Below are 15,403 nucleotides of genomic sequence, written 5' to 3' on the forward strand. Positions count from 1 at the left end.
TATGTGATACTTTCTTGCAATAAAACTCTTGGTGCGCTAGCATTCTAAAAGTGCCGAGAAATAGACCACATGTCTGCTGCATACAATGTATACTGTAGTTAGCAGCGCATAGTTGAGGAGTTAATGTAATGAATGTCTTTAAAGAATTTTTCCTTTGTATGTCCTCGCCATGCGCTCAATCAGGTGTTCTTGTGGATGCTATGAGGAGGGGTCATTGGATCATCCTGGATGAGTTGAATCTAGCACCCTCTGATGTTCTTGAGGCTCTCAACAGGGTAGGTATCTTGAGATCTCAAATTACTTTCTGTTCATCGTGTGTTATTCACTGCTGTCAATAATAAACTAGGTTGTGAAATAGATCCAGTCTTTATTCAGATTTGTATGCCCAATCTTCTCATACTCCGGAATGTAACTCAAATGCGGGAGAGTGCTTTTCAAAGGTGTTTGTACAACATACGAACTGTAAGACTGGATGCAGGTGATTGTTGATGATTGTGCGATTAAAGTTTCCTTGAGTAAGCCCTTATATTCATTATCAATCAATGTTCACTGAGACACTGTGAAGACTCTACATGCACTTTTGAAATACAATGTATCATGATGTTCCACTTCACATGGACATGATTTATTGTTCACTAGAAGAAGAGCTGTTATCTGGAAATGCAGTATAATTGCAAACAAATCTTGATGTTTCACCAAACAGTCCCGCACTACAGTTGTACATCAATTTCCAACCTGGCAATGTTTTAAACCTCTCATGCAAATAAAGTTCCTTGGCTAACATTTTTACCTACTGCAGGAGAGTTTGTAATTCTTCTCTTTTTTTTTCCTTCTTCTCCTTCTTCTTCTCTTTTTGTCATTCTTTTTTCCTTAATATTTTATTTTTGTTATTTCTTGTTTCTTGGGATTATTTTTCCATCAAGCTCCTAGATGACAACCGAGAACTATTCATTCCAGAGACTCAGGAGGTGGTGTCTGCCCATCCAAAGTTCATGCTCTTTGCCACCCAGAATCCCCCTGGCCAATATGGCGGTCGTAAGGTAAGTGTGCTCTGAAAAGGGCTCCCTCGTGTGTGTGTCACTTGATGCAGCGTTAGCATCATCAGCACTTGTCTGTCTTCTCTTGGGGGGAAACTTCTCTCTTCCATTCAGCTAATGGCAATACCTCTTCCTGCGGGATATGAAAAAGTAAAATTTCCTCATGAGAGAATATCTGTCTTTGTGGGCATTGCTTCACGTAAATTGTGTGTTGTGACAATCTTTTTAAAGGCTCTGTTTATAAAATGTTTCCTGCGTGAATCATCTACATCTGTATGGTGCATTGTCATACACTGTACATGCTACCAGAGTCCCCCTGCTATTGTGTGAATATGAAGCTCTGAAAAATATGAACTGAAAAACTAATGCTAAATGCTTCAAATAAAGCAAAAGTCTACAAGTGACTGTACTATTAAATCATACTCGGATTTTATCATAGATAGTATTGCTACAATACACCAATTAAAGGGAGTGTACAGTACTGGTTGAGGTAAGGGATTCATGTTTTGAACATCTCTAAGTGAGATAATAAGAAACCTCTTATGAAATATGAAAGAGCATGTAATTTTAAGAAGGATTCAATGTTTATTTGATGAAAATTGGTTTCGAAATGGCTGAGATAGCCAAAAAAGTGATAATAATAAAAGGCGACATGCCACAACTTTATTAGGATCTCTTTGTTTCACCTTGTTTTTGGATATCTCTGCCATTTCAAAACCGTTTTTCATCAAATAAACTTTTGATACCCTTTAGAATTGCATGCTCTTTGACATCTTATAGAGTGGTTTCTGAATATCTCGCAAAATGTTAAAAGCTAAATCCTCACCTCGACCAGAACTGTACACACCCTTTTAACTAGTTGAACAGCATAATAATATCTGCACATTCAGCTTGTGATAGTGAGAGTGTAATTCTGAAAACTTTTTGTTTACTCTACAGTTTTCTCATGCACATTTGAAAATCATTGTACAGTTCAGTCAGGAAAGTTTGATATTTTCTGAAATTGAGCCACTACAGATTTAACCCTATTCTGACTGGGCTATTTGAGACCAAGTTTTAACTGAGGGGGGGTCAATTTGACCCCCCCTTCAGATCTCGGGCGCTGATCGCGCGATCGCCGTGAAATTTTGCCTGAAGATAGAGCTGGATGTCAACTACAAGATTACATCGGCATACAGTAGAAAAATATTGCCTTTCTATTTTTAATAAATTATGCAAATTTGTGCATGAAGTCATATTTTCACCTATAACTCCATTAAAAAGACTGGAGGATTGCTAAATTTTTGTGTCAGAATTCCTCAAGACACATCAAACAATTTTTTTGTGTAAAAAAATAGCTCAATTGAAATTAATTTTGCTTTTTATTGTTTTGTTAATTTCTTATGTATTTTATTGTTTTTTCAACCTTTTGTTTCCTATTGTTTTTTTGCCAAAACTTGTTGCAGGCACTTTTTCAGGCTTATCTACACTAGAATTGATTAATTTCAATGGTTAAAAGTTGAAATAATCTAATTTATATCAATTTAACCAAAGAACACAATTTGCATTGGATTTGCACACGATATCATGAATTTGAGCTGTTTTTTGGTTGACATGCACATGCAAAACATTACGTAACTTCAAAACAGTGTACCCGGATGTCGCAAATTTGGTCTCAAAATATGCGGGAGACTTCAATGAAAAAAGTCGTGAAACGACGCGGCAAAAGCTTTGCGCGTTGCGAAATCATGGCGCGAAACGTCGAGGGGGGTCAATTTGACCCCCCCCCAGTTAGAATAAACAGTTAAACAGTGACTATTAATATTAAAGCTATAATATGTCCTTAGTGATTATACTCGAATCACAACAAGCATTTGTGCTCAATGAAGAATGCGTTTTTGAATCTATATACTAACTGAAATGCTAGATTATCATATCACAATAAAACAAACTGACTTTTGCAGCTAATGTCATGACATCTGAGTCTACTGTTTGTGAAACAGTGATTGTGAATGTCTGGACAAATTCATTCTCTCACATCATTACCCTGAAGTATCGAGATATTCTTAGGATCAATGGGACTTTTATTTTCTGAATCTATACAGGTTCTGTCCAGAGCCTTCAGGAATCGCTTCATTGAGCTCCACTTTGACGAGATTCCCAGCCGCGAGCTGGAGACGATACTCCACGACCGCTGTCAGATCCCGGCCTCCTACAGCCGCAAGATGGTGGCAATCATGCTGGAATTGCAGGTGAGGGCGCCAGGCAATATGGTGGATGCACCACAATTGGGCACACACTGCCAGTGGCTGGCTGCAAAAACGCCACTGCATGCATTGCGCCTTTTTAAGATTGTGGGAGGGTTTTGCATCTATTTTTAACAAACACTTCTTCTGAAGAAGGCATCAGTCTGTCAGTATTGTGCTTCATGTAGTTCCAGATTATTTCAAATGCATTGATGAGGTTGTTGGGTTTGATTATGATGCTCATTCTTTGAAAAATGGTGACATTGATGATGATGGTGTTATGAAAAGGGGTTTTTGGTTTTGATAATGATACTTCTACTTCTAACAACAATAACGCTGCTGATGGTGTTGATGAGGGTTCTAGGAGAATTACCCCCTGGAGAATTACCCCAGACTCTTCTTGTGACCCTAACCCTAATCCTTATTCTGAACCTAATCCTAACCCTAACACAAACTGGAAACTCTAACCCTGAACATAACCCTAACCCTAATTGTTACTCCAACCCTATCACTAACCAGTATTGAGGGGGGTGTTAATTGTCCTTGGTTGATACACTGTAATTGTCATGATACGGTTGTTGAGATAGACCATAGTAATGATGTAGTTGTGGTGATAGTAAGATTGTGATGATGATGATGATGATGATGATGATGATGGTGATGATGGTGATGATAATGATGATGATGATGATGATGATTGTGATATCATGTGCAGTTGCCATGGTGATGAAGTAGATGCTGCAAGCTATGCCGATACAGGTAATAATATAAGACAAAATGGATGATCATGGTGATCAGTATGAATGATTTATGTACACTTTGTGAACTATCATCTGCGTTTCTTCTGGTTTTTGATACCTGTCTCAGATGAGGAGAAAAGGTTCAGGCGTGTTTGCCGGCAAACAGGGCTTCATTACCCTGAGAGATCTGTTCAGGTGGGCGGAGCGATATCGTCTCGCCAACCAGGGGGACCAGAGTTTCTATGACTGGAACCAGCATCTGGCAGATGAAGGTGACATCCTGCTGAATGCAGCCTCCTTGTTTGCTCCTTGTCATTGATTGAATGAATGAATGAATGAATGAATGGATGAATGAATGAATGAATGAATGAATGAATGAATGGATGGATGGATGGATGGATGGATGGATGGATGGATGGATGGATGGATGGATGAATGAATGAATGAATGAATGAATGAATGAATGAATGAATGAATGAATGAATGGGTGGATGGATGGATGGATGGATGGATGGATGAATGAATGGATGGATGGATGGATAGATGGATGAATGAATGAATGAATGAATGATTAATAGAATAAAATAAATCAAATCAAATACTCTTTTTTGATATTAGTACAAATGTGATGCAACTGTTCCAACATTTTCTATCAATTTATATTTTGTCATGGACATTGCTAAAATGCTTAGGAATCTTTATTTTCACTTGCCCCTACCTCAAGGCTACCATGCAGTGGGCACAAGAATGCCAATGTGGTGTTTATTTCATTTAGCGATAAAGTTATGATTATTTTGACTTACGCCTTTCTGAATTTTGATGACATATGCTGTGTAACATTTTACCTTTTAACATCCATTCCAATTTCTGTGGTTTGTGAAATTCCAATTTGGATGAGGTATATTTGAGTTTGAATGCTGAGAGTCTGTTTTCCAGTCTTATTTAATATCTTGCCTGAATTAAACACCTTGTCTAGATATTCTTGAGTTTAGTGTGTGATTCAAGGTTTGGCCTTGAAGTGTCTTACCCCTTTCTGTACTGGATACTGTGGGCGTTGTGTACATTGCTATAGGGTTTTCTTTACCAGCCGGTATGCAAAGCACACTAAGGGTTAATGCGGCCCCTTTACGAGATATAAAGAAAAATTCAAATGAGCAGTTCTTGCATCCATTTTTGTCGAGCCCACCGGAGGTGCGGGGAGACTAAGGGATCGCCTGCGGCGTGTGTCCATCCGCCGTCCTTCCGTCCGTTGTCCGTCCGTAACGCTACAAAAACTTGAATAACGCTCAACTGAGGACTTCAATTTCAATCAAACTTGGAGGGAAGAGTGGTTATGCAAAGTTACACACTTTACCAAACATGAAGTACACCTCTAGATCAAAGGCCACAGGCAGGGGTCAATGAACTTTAGGGGCCCAATGTTTAGTTTTTACGGCGTGTTTCAATTATGGCTCAAAACTTTTGATGTATATGTCTGTTTGTGACCAAACTGGGATGGTAGATATCCCTTGGGGAGTTGAAGTTCACCATAAGGTCAAAGGTCACTGGCAGGGTCAACAAACTTTTAGGGCCCAATGTTATGTTTTTATGGCGAGTTTTGATTATGGCTCATAACTTTTGATCCCTATGTCCGTTTGTGACCAAACTTGGATGATAGATGTCCCTTGGAATGTTGAAGTTCATTACATGGTCAAAGGTCACAGACAGGGGTCAAAAAACTTTTAGGGCCCAATGTTCAGTTTTTATGGCGCGTTTCAATTATGGCTCATAACTTTTGATCCCTATGTCTGTTTGTGACCAAACTTGGCTGGTAAATGTCCCTTGGGGAGTTGAAGGTCACCACAAGGTCAAAGGTCATAGGCGGGGTTAATGAACTTCAAGGAGTTAACAAAATATTAATTTCTTCTACGCGAATGGGCGAGACACATTTTGGCACTTGCCTTGTTTCTTTTTTAATGCAGTGATTGGCAAATTGTTCTTCGTCGGTGTAACTACTCACTCACAACTGATTATTTGTCTTATTAGCCATGACAAAAATCATGGGCATACAGGTTGTACTTGGGTGGGATTCACACACACAATCTCCTAATTGCTAGACAAGTAGCATATCTACTAGACCTGTCATCTTCTACCATAGAGCCAGTGATGGTCCAGATCCCTCATTTCTTCGGGTACTGTATATTTATTACCTCCGCCAAGGGAGTAGGTTATGTTTTCGTACCGTTGGTTTGTTTGTTTGTTTAATAGTTTGTTTGTCCATGTGCAAAATAACTCAAAAAGTTGTGCACGGATTTGGATGAAACTTGCAGGAAAGGTTGAAAAGCAAAAGTGACAGATGATTAAATTTTGGTAGTGGTCCGAGATTATTTGGGGAATGTATGAAGGAATTTTGAAATTTTGGCAGGTACAACCTTAGGGTCAATAAACTTGGGAGGTCAAGCTGCGCATTTTTGAGGTTTTCATACGCGCACTAAAGTGCGTGCTCCACTTTCTGTTAGGGTGAGGCGTGCCGCGCAGCTGAGGGTGTATGATGTAAAAGGCTTCTATATTTGGGAAATTGGGCGATTTTCAGCATGTAGACCTATGGTTGGGAATCACTGATCTCTATGGAAGAGCCCAAAGAGCTTTTCCCTAGTGGTAGAGAGGAGAAAAATCTCTTTGGGAAGAGCAAGATCATCAGTGGAAAGTAGCTACTTGGCAGAGGTCTGCGCTCTCAGAGTGCTTTTCTAGTTCAAATTGATAATTTATGCGTTTTTATTTGCGACTGATTTGCAAATTGCCCTTCATAGACATAAATACACACCAACCATTCAGTATGTATGCCCATAGTTTTATTGTGGCTATGACTCAGAACACTGAATAATGAGTGTATATCTTAATTAATGAAGGACAATTTGTAAAAGATCTAATTATTTTGTGGGACAGGATTCATCCTCCTGGCTGGTCGAGTGAGGCGTGCTGAGGAGGAGGACACCATCAGACAAGTTTTACAGAAGCACTTCAAGAGAGTGGTGAACCCGGAGCATCTCTTCACCCTCAGCGAGCACACTTCCCCTGTCACAAGGGACATTCTTGAGAAGGTATCGGCTACCACTCCCAGCTCAGAATGGGCACTGAATGGCTGAATGAAATTAAAAAAAAAAAAAAAAATCATCATGAGATTATGTAGAGAATCTGCCATGGTGAAATAGTAACGGACACCATGAGATTATTTTCAGGTGATATGTGGAGTAATGTTTCACTTAAATGTAACTCTCTGTTTATGATCAGTATGTAGAAAGTTATTCTGGTGTTTTTGAAATAATGAATCATTTCATTATCAAATTCCATTGTGCCATTATAAACTATTGGATTTAATGTCAGTGTTCTTGAAAACACTGTTTCAGGCTGATTTTGATTGAGATAATTTGCATGTTTGGATTCATATTTGATAAGCCTCGGTATCTGTATTAGCATCCCTATTGAAATGAAAAGAAGTTTGATTTTGTGTGCTGGAAGCCCAGCAATATATCTTGATTAATGCTGGGAAATGGTTCAGTTTCAGCTTCGGCTTACAGACAAGTCATGCAGTAGGCATCTTTTGCATCTTGGATGGCTTTTTATTCATGAAAGTGTTGCCTTTCAATGTGGCAAGGGGCAATACAGTCATCATCAGTTCACTGAAATGACTTTGGAGTATGTCCCCATCAAGCAACCGTCCCAACTAACAGTGGTCAGACATTTAGTCATTTCTGTACAATTCAATATGTGGGACTACATACTTAAACTGACGTATCTTCTGGTGCCAGTGGTAAAGATAGCAGTGTCTTGGATATGTGATTTTTTTCCCGTCATGTCTGTGTGACGGTCTGTCCTAGTCCCAAGTAAATGGCAGTGACTGTATCATGGTGATGTTGCCACACAACTGAAAAATAGTGGTAGAAAGAAGGTGCCCATTCTTTTTTGATGTTTGTCAATGTCATGTCTTCTCCAGGTCACATCTTCGACTCCTCCGGCTGGTTTTAGTCACATCGTATGGACCTACGGGATGCGGAGACTGGCTGTCCTCGTTGGTCAGGCACTGAAGTTCTCTGAACCTGTGCTGCTTGTTGGTGAAACTGGGTATGCTTTCAACAAAATCTGACTCATAGGCAGTTACTGCAATCAACACCTACTGTAAACCTACATGTACAATGTACATGGGATAGGTACATGATATAGATTATTTTTTACATTTACAGAATAGCTTAATCTCTGTCTCACAAGCTTCATTGTCTAGTGCCAAGAGTATTTCATGTATACACACCAATAGTAAATAAAAGTTGATTTCGAGAATGTAGTGCATTTTTAGATTGAATTGTATTGTGTATTTTTTTTTTCAGGGCCACATACAATGCATAATTGTGCTGTAAGTATGTATGCCTATTTCATAGGTAATGTGCATCCACACCAATGTGTTTTATTTGGCCTGAGAACGTCTTGAAGTTACAGGTAGTTTTAGGTATACTTTAGAGACATTTTGTTCTTAGTAACACATCGTTGAATCTAATGCTGTGGTAAATCATCACTGGATTGAGTGTTTCACTTGACTGGTTGTTGAAAGTTCACTTGTGTCATCTGTTTTTGTGTAAAAAACCAACAACAATACATTTTCCTGCTTCTTTCAAATATATCGCTTAGTTGTGGTAAGACGACAGTGTGCCAGCTGTTTGCCGCTCTGGCCAATCACAAGCTGCAAGTCGTCAACTGTCATCTCCATACTGAGACGTCAGACTTCCTGGGGGGTCTTAGGCCTGTACGTCACCATGGCAACGAGAATGTGAGTGTGCTTTGATGCTTACAATATTATTGCCCCACACCTTTTGCTTGAGGAGAATAGGCCTCCACACATAAATGGCCTTATGCTACAATGACATCAAGCTCCACCGATTGCTCCCCAGCGGCTGCTTTCCAGACTGAGTGCAGTCCTAATTAGGTCGTGTGTTTGGTTTATCACAAGATCATTTATGAGGAAACTTGAGCAATATCCTGTAATATGGTGGGGAGGTTTGTGCCATCCATAGTCTCAACCCAAAGTCCTCAGCTGTCCATGGTAGTACTTGCAGCTCAGGAACAGGAAAATATTATCTTACCTTATCAAGGAAGAAGCAACCCTGATGCCTGACTACAGCTGATGTGGAAGATAAGTAGAGTAATTATCATTTAAAGTACGGACTGGTTTCTCTGTATTATTCAAGAGTGAATGACTGAAATAAGCCAGTTCGTAGTTCTACTTTGCGCATGAGCAGAAAAAGGTCATTGGTACCAAAACGCATGATGGTTCTTAAATTCACAGAGATAAGCATCTGTCATATAATGATTATTCAATTTGACATGCAATCCTTGTGCATGATACATGTACTTGCCATTACATCCACCTGACTGCAAATGTGGTATTTGGCATTACGAATCTAAATATGTTTTAATGCATTCAATACAAAACAAAGAAATGGATGCTTCCCCTGAGGGTTGTTTGACGGACTATTCTGGTCACCTGGTCTCGCTGTGCAAGGTCATTTTTGTCAAGCCCACCGGAGGTGTGGGGAGACTAAGGGATCGCCCGCAGCGTCTGTCCGTCCGTCATCCGTCCGTAACGCTACAAAAACTTCAATAACTCTTTACTCTGGGCTTCAATTGCTATCAAACTTTGAGGGAAGAGGGGTCATACAAAGTTTCACATTTTACCATACATGAAGGTCACCTCAAGGTCAAAGCTCGCAGGCAGGGGTCAATGAACTTTTAGAGCCCAATGTTAAGTTTTTTATGGCGCGTTTCTATTATGGGTCGTAACTTTTGATCCATAACTCCATTTGTAACTAAATTTGGATGGTAGATGTCCCTTGGGGAGTGGATGATCACCACAAGGTCAAAGGTCACAAGCAGGGGTCAACGAACTTTTAGAGCCCAATGTGAAGTTTTTATTGCGCGTTTCTATTATGGGTCATAACTTTTGATCCATAACTCCATTTGTGACTAAACTTGGATGGTAGATGTCCCTTGGGAAGTGGATGATCACCACAAGGTCAAAGGTCACAGGCAGGGGTCAACAAACTTTTAGAGCCCAATGTTAAGTGTTTATGGCACGTTTCTATTATGGGTCATAACTTTTGATCCATAACTCCATTTGTGACTAAACTTGGATGGTAGATGTCCCTTGGGGAGTGGATGGTCACCACAAGGTCAATGGTCACAAGCATAGGTCAACAAACTTTTAGAGCCCAATGTTATGTTTTTATGGCACGTTTCTATTATGGGTCATAACTTTTGATCCATAGGTCCGTTTGTGACCAAACTTGGATTATGGTAGATGTCCCTTGGGGAGTGGATGGTCACCACAAGGTCAAAGGTCACAGGCAGGGGTCAACAAACTTTAAGGGCCCAATGTGAAGTTTTTATGGCACATTTCTTTTTTGCCATAAATTTTTACCCTTTGTATTTCTTTTTATCTGTTATATCCCATTCGCGTACAATTTCTTGTACGCGAATGGGCGAGACACATTATGGCACTTGCCTTGTTTGTTTAACAAGAATTCCATAAATTGTTACGCCGGGCAAACTTACCGGTACGCATTATTTTGCTTTGAATATGAGTGAAGTGCCTAACCAACTAAGAAAATAGAAAGGTCATTTGTACCAACGTGCACATGAGCTAATTATGAACTGGCTTCTTGTAGTAAATGCTAGATTAGAACTCCAGTTTGTCCTCTCCCTCTCATAGAGAAGACTATGGTTTAAATTTGTGAAATTCTATGGTTGGTTTGGAAGAGTAATTAATCAACAGTTTAAACAATGGATGTATATTTGTATTTCATGTTTAAGTTGGAAATTTGACTCGGGACTGGACTGTGCAATCTCTTCTAAGACCAAAAGCCAAAGTCGGAAACCTTTAGATGGTCTTGAATGACAATAGATTGTAATGCTCGCTGAAGTCACATACTGTTAAACAAGAAACATTACGGCATGAAACTTTCACGAATTGGACCCTACAGCCTTTTGTTTTGGAGCATGGAACTTTTTCAAATTGCCACTTGCATTCAATGCCGTGTTTGGGAAAAAAAATCATGTGGTCTTTACTTTTGCAAATTGTGGTTCCTTTTGAAATTTGTGAAAGTTTTACGCACCTAGAAATGTCTGTTTTTACAGTATCTTGTTCTGTTGTCCGATGACTAAAAAATTGCAATGCTCTCATTATGTCATTAGGAAGAGGAGAGTCAGAAGCTATTTGAGTGGTGCGACGGACCCCTGATCGAGGCCATGAGGGCGGGCTCCGTCTTCCTCATCGACGAGATCTCCCTGGCAGACGACTCGGTCCTGGAGCGCCTCAACAGCGTCCTGGAGCCGGAGCGGACCCTCCTTCTGGCAGAGAGGGGCAGTGGGGAGGCCAGGGGGGAAGAGGTGCCCCTCATCAGAGCTGAAGGTGGATTCCGGGTGGTGGCCACCATGAACCCAGGCGGAGACTTTGGCAAGAAGGAGGTACATTGTACCAATTGGTATTCAACATTTGTCAGGGATTGTTGTGAATCAAAAGGAGTTCAGTTTGAGATGAGACAATGAAGCTGTGATTACTGCTTTGAAATAAAGTCAGATTTGTCTTGTAGAAAAGCAAGCTGCGTGCATTCAAGATAGTGTCTGTATGAATTCTTTTTTACTGAAGTACTGTATATGGCAAATATTTCGTGAGGTTTTTATTTCTGTGAATTTTGCAAGTCAGGTGCTATTCACAAAATTAAAGACACATGAAAAAATTGACTCTGATCCTGATATGAATGCTATGTATGCGTATACATTTCTCCGTTCTGGTTGTTCCTTTTGTTGTGCTAATTGTTGCCCTTTTATGTTTGTACTGTAGCTCTCACCTGCCCTGAGAAACCGCTTCACAGAAGTCTGGTGCACGCAGAACAAGGACCGCAGCGATCTCGTGTCGATCATCGAACACAATCTGCTGGAAGGTGTGCAGCTTTGCAACCAGCAAGATGGAACCAGTGGGATAGGGAATGCTGTGATGGATTTCATCGAGTGGTTTACCAACAATGAAGCAGGAAGGAAGTAAGAAATTAATTAGAGAAGCTTTGGTGCATCTACATGTTGATTTTAGACATTTTATGAATGAGAAACCTGTTTACAGTTCTGTTGGAAGAGACCTAAAAGATATGAATGGCAATTGCTCATCATGCTAATGGTGCTATCATGATTATTCATACATTTTAGATTGCAAGGTCAAAAATAATCCTTTCTTATGTCTTTTTTTACTTTTTTATTTTGACTTTGTAGTATCGTGGCATTGTATATACTTGAAGGTAAAGATACATTTAAGCCTTTTTCATTTTCTGTCAGACAAACCTCATTATCATGTTTTCTCACATGAGAAAAGAGATCTAGACTATCTCGGAATGAGTGAACATTTAGTCTATGAAAAACATGTTCTCGTTAGAGGACAATGTACAAATAATGGACACAATTGTTTGTTGAGTGTGACTGAAGGTTTGTGCTGCGTTGTAAATTTAAATGCTTGGCTGTAGATAAGAGGCATATTTCAAAGTACATTCGTATTACCCATATCTGCACAGGATTCATTTGAATTCTGCCATTGTTGATGTTGTCTCTAGTTGATTATCAAGTATTTGTTTGCCCTCCCCAGATGCACTGTTAGCATACGTGACATTCTGTCCTGGGTTGACTTCATCAACGTTTGCTGCTCCCCAGCCAAGGCTGGCAGCTTGACCTCCCAGGATGACCTTTCACCTGTTGACCCCGCCGTGGCCTTCATTCATGGTGCCTGTATGGTGTTTGTGGATGGACTTGGATCAGGTATGAAGCCAGCTTCCCTTAGTCCCAGATGCACAAGAATTGATGGGATGCTGATATTGTATTTTTTGTTTTGTTTTGGATAGGATTACAAATACATTCACTGTCTGTGATTGAATTTGTCAATATTTGAAAAGGATTAAAAAAAAAATAGAATGAGGAGTTACATGTATATTTAAATATTAAAGGTATTGCTTACCCTTGGGAGCAGTGATTTAGAAAATTTTGAGTTATCACATTTGATGCATATGTGTAGGTCAGTTGTATCACAAAACACTGTACCATATAAAAACTCACACTAAAGCCTAAAAAAAATAAAAGGAGAAATCACTTTTTTTTTCTTGCTAAGCCTTGACTGTAGACAATTCAGTTGAGAAACAATTTCATTATACTATTGTTCACATTTGTGTATGTTTAACAATACATGACATGGATTATAATGATTAAAATCTTTACATTGGTTGTTTCTGTCCCTAACTCACATTTTAGAACTATTTTGAAGTGCTAAAGCTGGGTTTTTGTTTCATCTGCAAAATGGTAAATAATGCCTTTAAGGAATTTGTGTACTCAGAAACCCTGGAACTTGTATCAGGTTGTGCTGATGCATATGTAATATTTAATCTTGACCCTTGTTTTGACCACCAACGACCAGGCACTACGAGCAGCAGCTCCCTGTCGCCTGCCAAGGCTAGGCGTCTCTGCCTCGGTCGCCTCCGCGATCAGATCTTGCAGCTCACTGGCCAGGACGTTGACCTCTCGCATATGATCGTGACCTCTGATCTTGACGGAGAGAAAGCTTCCCGGGGTCATGCGAGTGTTTCCAGCGATGGGAAGTGGTTTGGTGTTGAGTCTTTCTACATCAAGTGTGGTGAGTCATTGGTCTGGCAAAGGGATGCTTCATTTCACGCAGGTCGTCATATTTCTAGACTATGTTTGAAATCTTGCTTTTGCGCCATTTTCCCCCTGAAGAGTTATGACTTTAATGATGGATCATATATCATCCAATTACCCAATTTGGCATATTAGATTTGTTCACTCTGAGAATTTAGAAACGTGCAATTGTTTTCTCTGCACAAGTATGCATATTCCCCCTTTATTCCCCCCTCCCTTTATTTGCTATTTAGATGTACCAGTCAGCAGTGTGGATCTGGAAAGTCTCAGATTTACTGTGAATGTGCATTTGTGCACAGCATTTGCGAGATGTGGAAATTTTCATGAATTTCTTACTTTACTGGAGTAGCATGAAAATTTTAATACATGATTATTTTTTTTGGGGGGAGAATTATTTAGATATGTAAAAACAAAACAAAAAATCTCTTTTATGCTAATTTATCAAGAAGTGAACACACAAGAAGATGTAACTCATATTGGCCATGCATGAGAAAGATTATCTTGCAAAAAAATCCACCTTGACCATTTGATTTTAGTTTTAAACCAGGACTACGTTCATGTGCAGCCTACATTTTCCAGTTTTTTAATGCATCATTTTTCAGGTCCCTATCCTGCAAGCTGTGAGGGCTACACCCTGGCCGCCTCAACCACAGCTCTAAATGCGCAGCGGCTCTTGAGGGCGCTGCAACTGCCGCGGGCCGTACTGCTGGAGGGTTCGCCAGGGGTCGGTAAGACCAGTCTGGTGTCAGCCCTGGCCAGGGCCTCAGGTCAGGACCTAGTCAGAATCAACCTGTCTGAGCAGACCGTGAGTTACCCGCTTTTACTTGAAATTTTTCTCATAATTGTATCATGCTAGCTGGTATGGATAATATTTTTTTGTTGAATAACTCATTGAGGATGAGTCCCGAGTATACCCGATGCAAGTGTCTGTGGGAAATGCATATTGTAGCAAAATCAGCCTGTCCGCAATGGTTTAAAGCTGGACAGTACAGCAGCCTTACCCTCTTGAATCTTCTAGATTCGTTAGAACAATCCTCTTAATTACTTTGTTTATTCAAGGAATGTGTAAAGTAATATTGAAAGCAGTAGAGAGGCAAAGCATTTTGTTCTCCCAGCAGAAACATAAAAACTGTTTGACATTACAGTAAAAGTGGAGATATCTGTTATGTAGAATTTTTCATGCATTTTGCGCAGGCAGAAACAAGCGCAAGAATAAAAGCATGGGAATACACGAATGTACTTTTGCTTCCCATGCGTTCCAGTACTTAATGCTTTGATTCTACAGAATGAAAAACACTCGAAATTCATCTTGCGTGGCCGAGCACAAAAAATTACTCTCGTGAAAATGCTCACTTTTGCACTACATCAGTAGACTTTTGTTTGTACGAACATAACACTACCATCTGTTGAGATTCTTGTGGTCTTCCTGCATTCTTTCAGGTCATTCCAGACTTGTTTTGCTGTTCTTTCTCTTTTTGGTCATGGCAGTATCTCAAATTATTCTATATCCATCTGTAGTGTTTGAGGCATTAGAGTCATCATTTCTCTGGCTTTTACTAACTAGAACGTTGCAGGCTTTTTCATCCCTCTTTTTCTGTAATAAATGTAACGACACTGCAGACAGTTGTGGTGTGTCTATTTCAGGACATTGAAAACACCATTGGTGTTTCCTTCTCTTTTGCAATGT

At 39.8% G+C, this 15,403-nt stretch overlaps 1 protein-coding gene across 1 annotated transcript in view; it reads left to right on the forward strand.

Moving 5' to 3' along the window:
- The window catches only part of LOC139712722 (midasin-like), a 97,397-nt gene that overhangs the window by 17,918 nt on the left and 64,076 nt on the right, over positions 1-15,403 (forward strand). The window contains exons 18-29 of the mRNA XM_071624520.1: positions 184-275; positions 924-1,040; positions 3,122-3,268; positions 4,130-4,274; positions 6,928-7,082; positions 7,976-8,103; positions 8,662-8,806; positions 11,230-11,493; positions 11,870-12,066; positions 12,659-12,828; positions 13,478-13,693; positions 14,319-14,521. Of these exons, the coding sequence (XP_071480621.1) occupies positions 184-275; positions 924-1,040; positions 3,122-3,268; positions 4,130-4,274; positions 6,928-7,082; positions 7,976-8,103; positions 8,662-8,806; positions 11,230-11,493; positions 11,870-12,066; positions 12,659-12,828; positions 13,478-13,693; positions 14,319-14,521 (1,979 nt within the window). The remainder of the gene's footprint in view (positions 1-183; positions 276-923; positions 1,041-3,121; positions 3,269-4,129; positions 4,275-6,927; positions 7,083-7,975; positions 8,104-8,661; positions 8,807-11,229; positions 11,494-11,869; positions 12,067-12,658; positions 12,829-13,477; positions 13,694-14,318; positions 14,522-15,403) is intronic.

Source organism: Diadema antillarum, unplaced genomic scaffold (assembly GCF_040938485.1).
Source record: "Diadema antillarum isolate AM-2024a unplaced genomic scaffold, OU_Dant_1.0 seq00001847_RagTag, whole genome shotgun sequence".
NCBI classification, from domain to species: Eukaryota; Metazoa; Echinodermata; class Echinoidea; order Diadematoida; family Diadematidae; genus Diadema; species Diadema antillarum.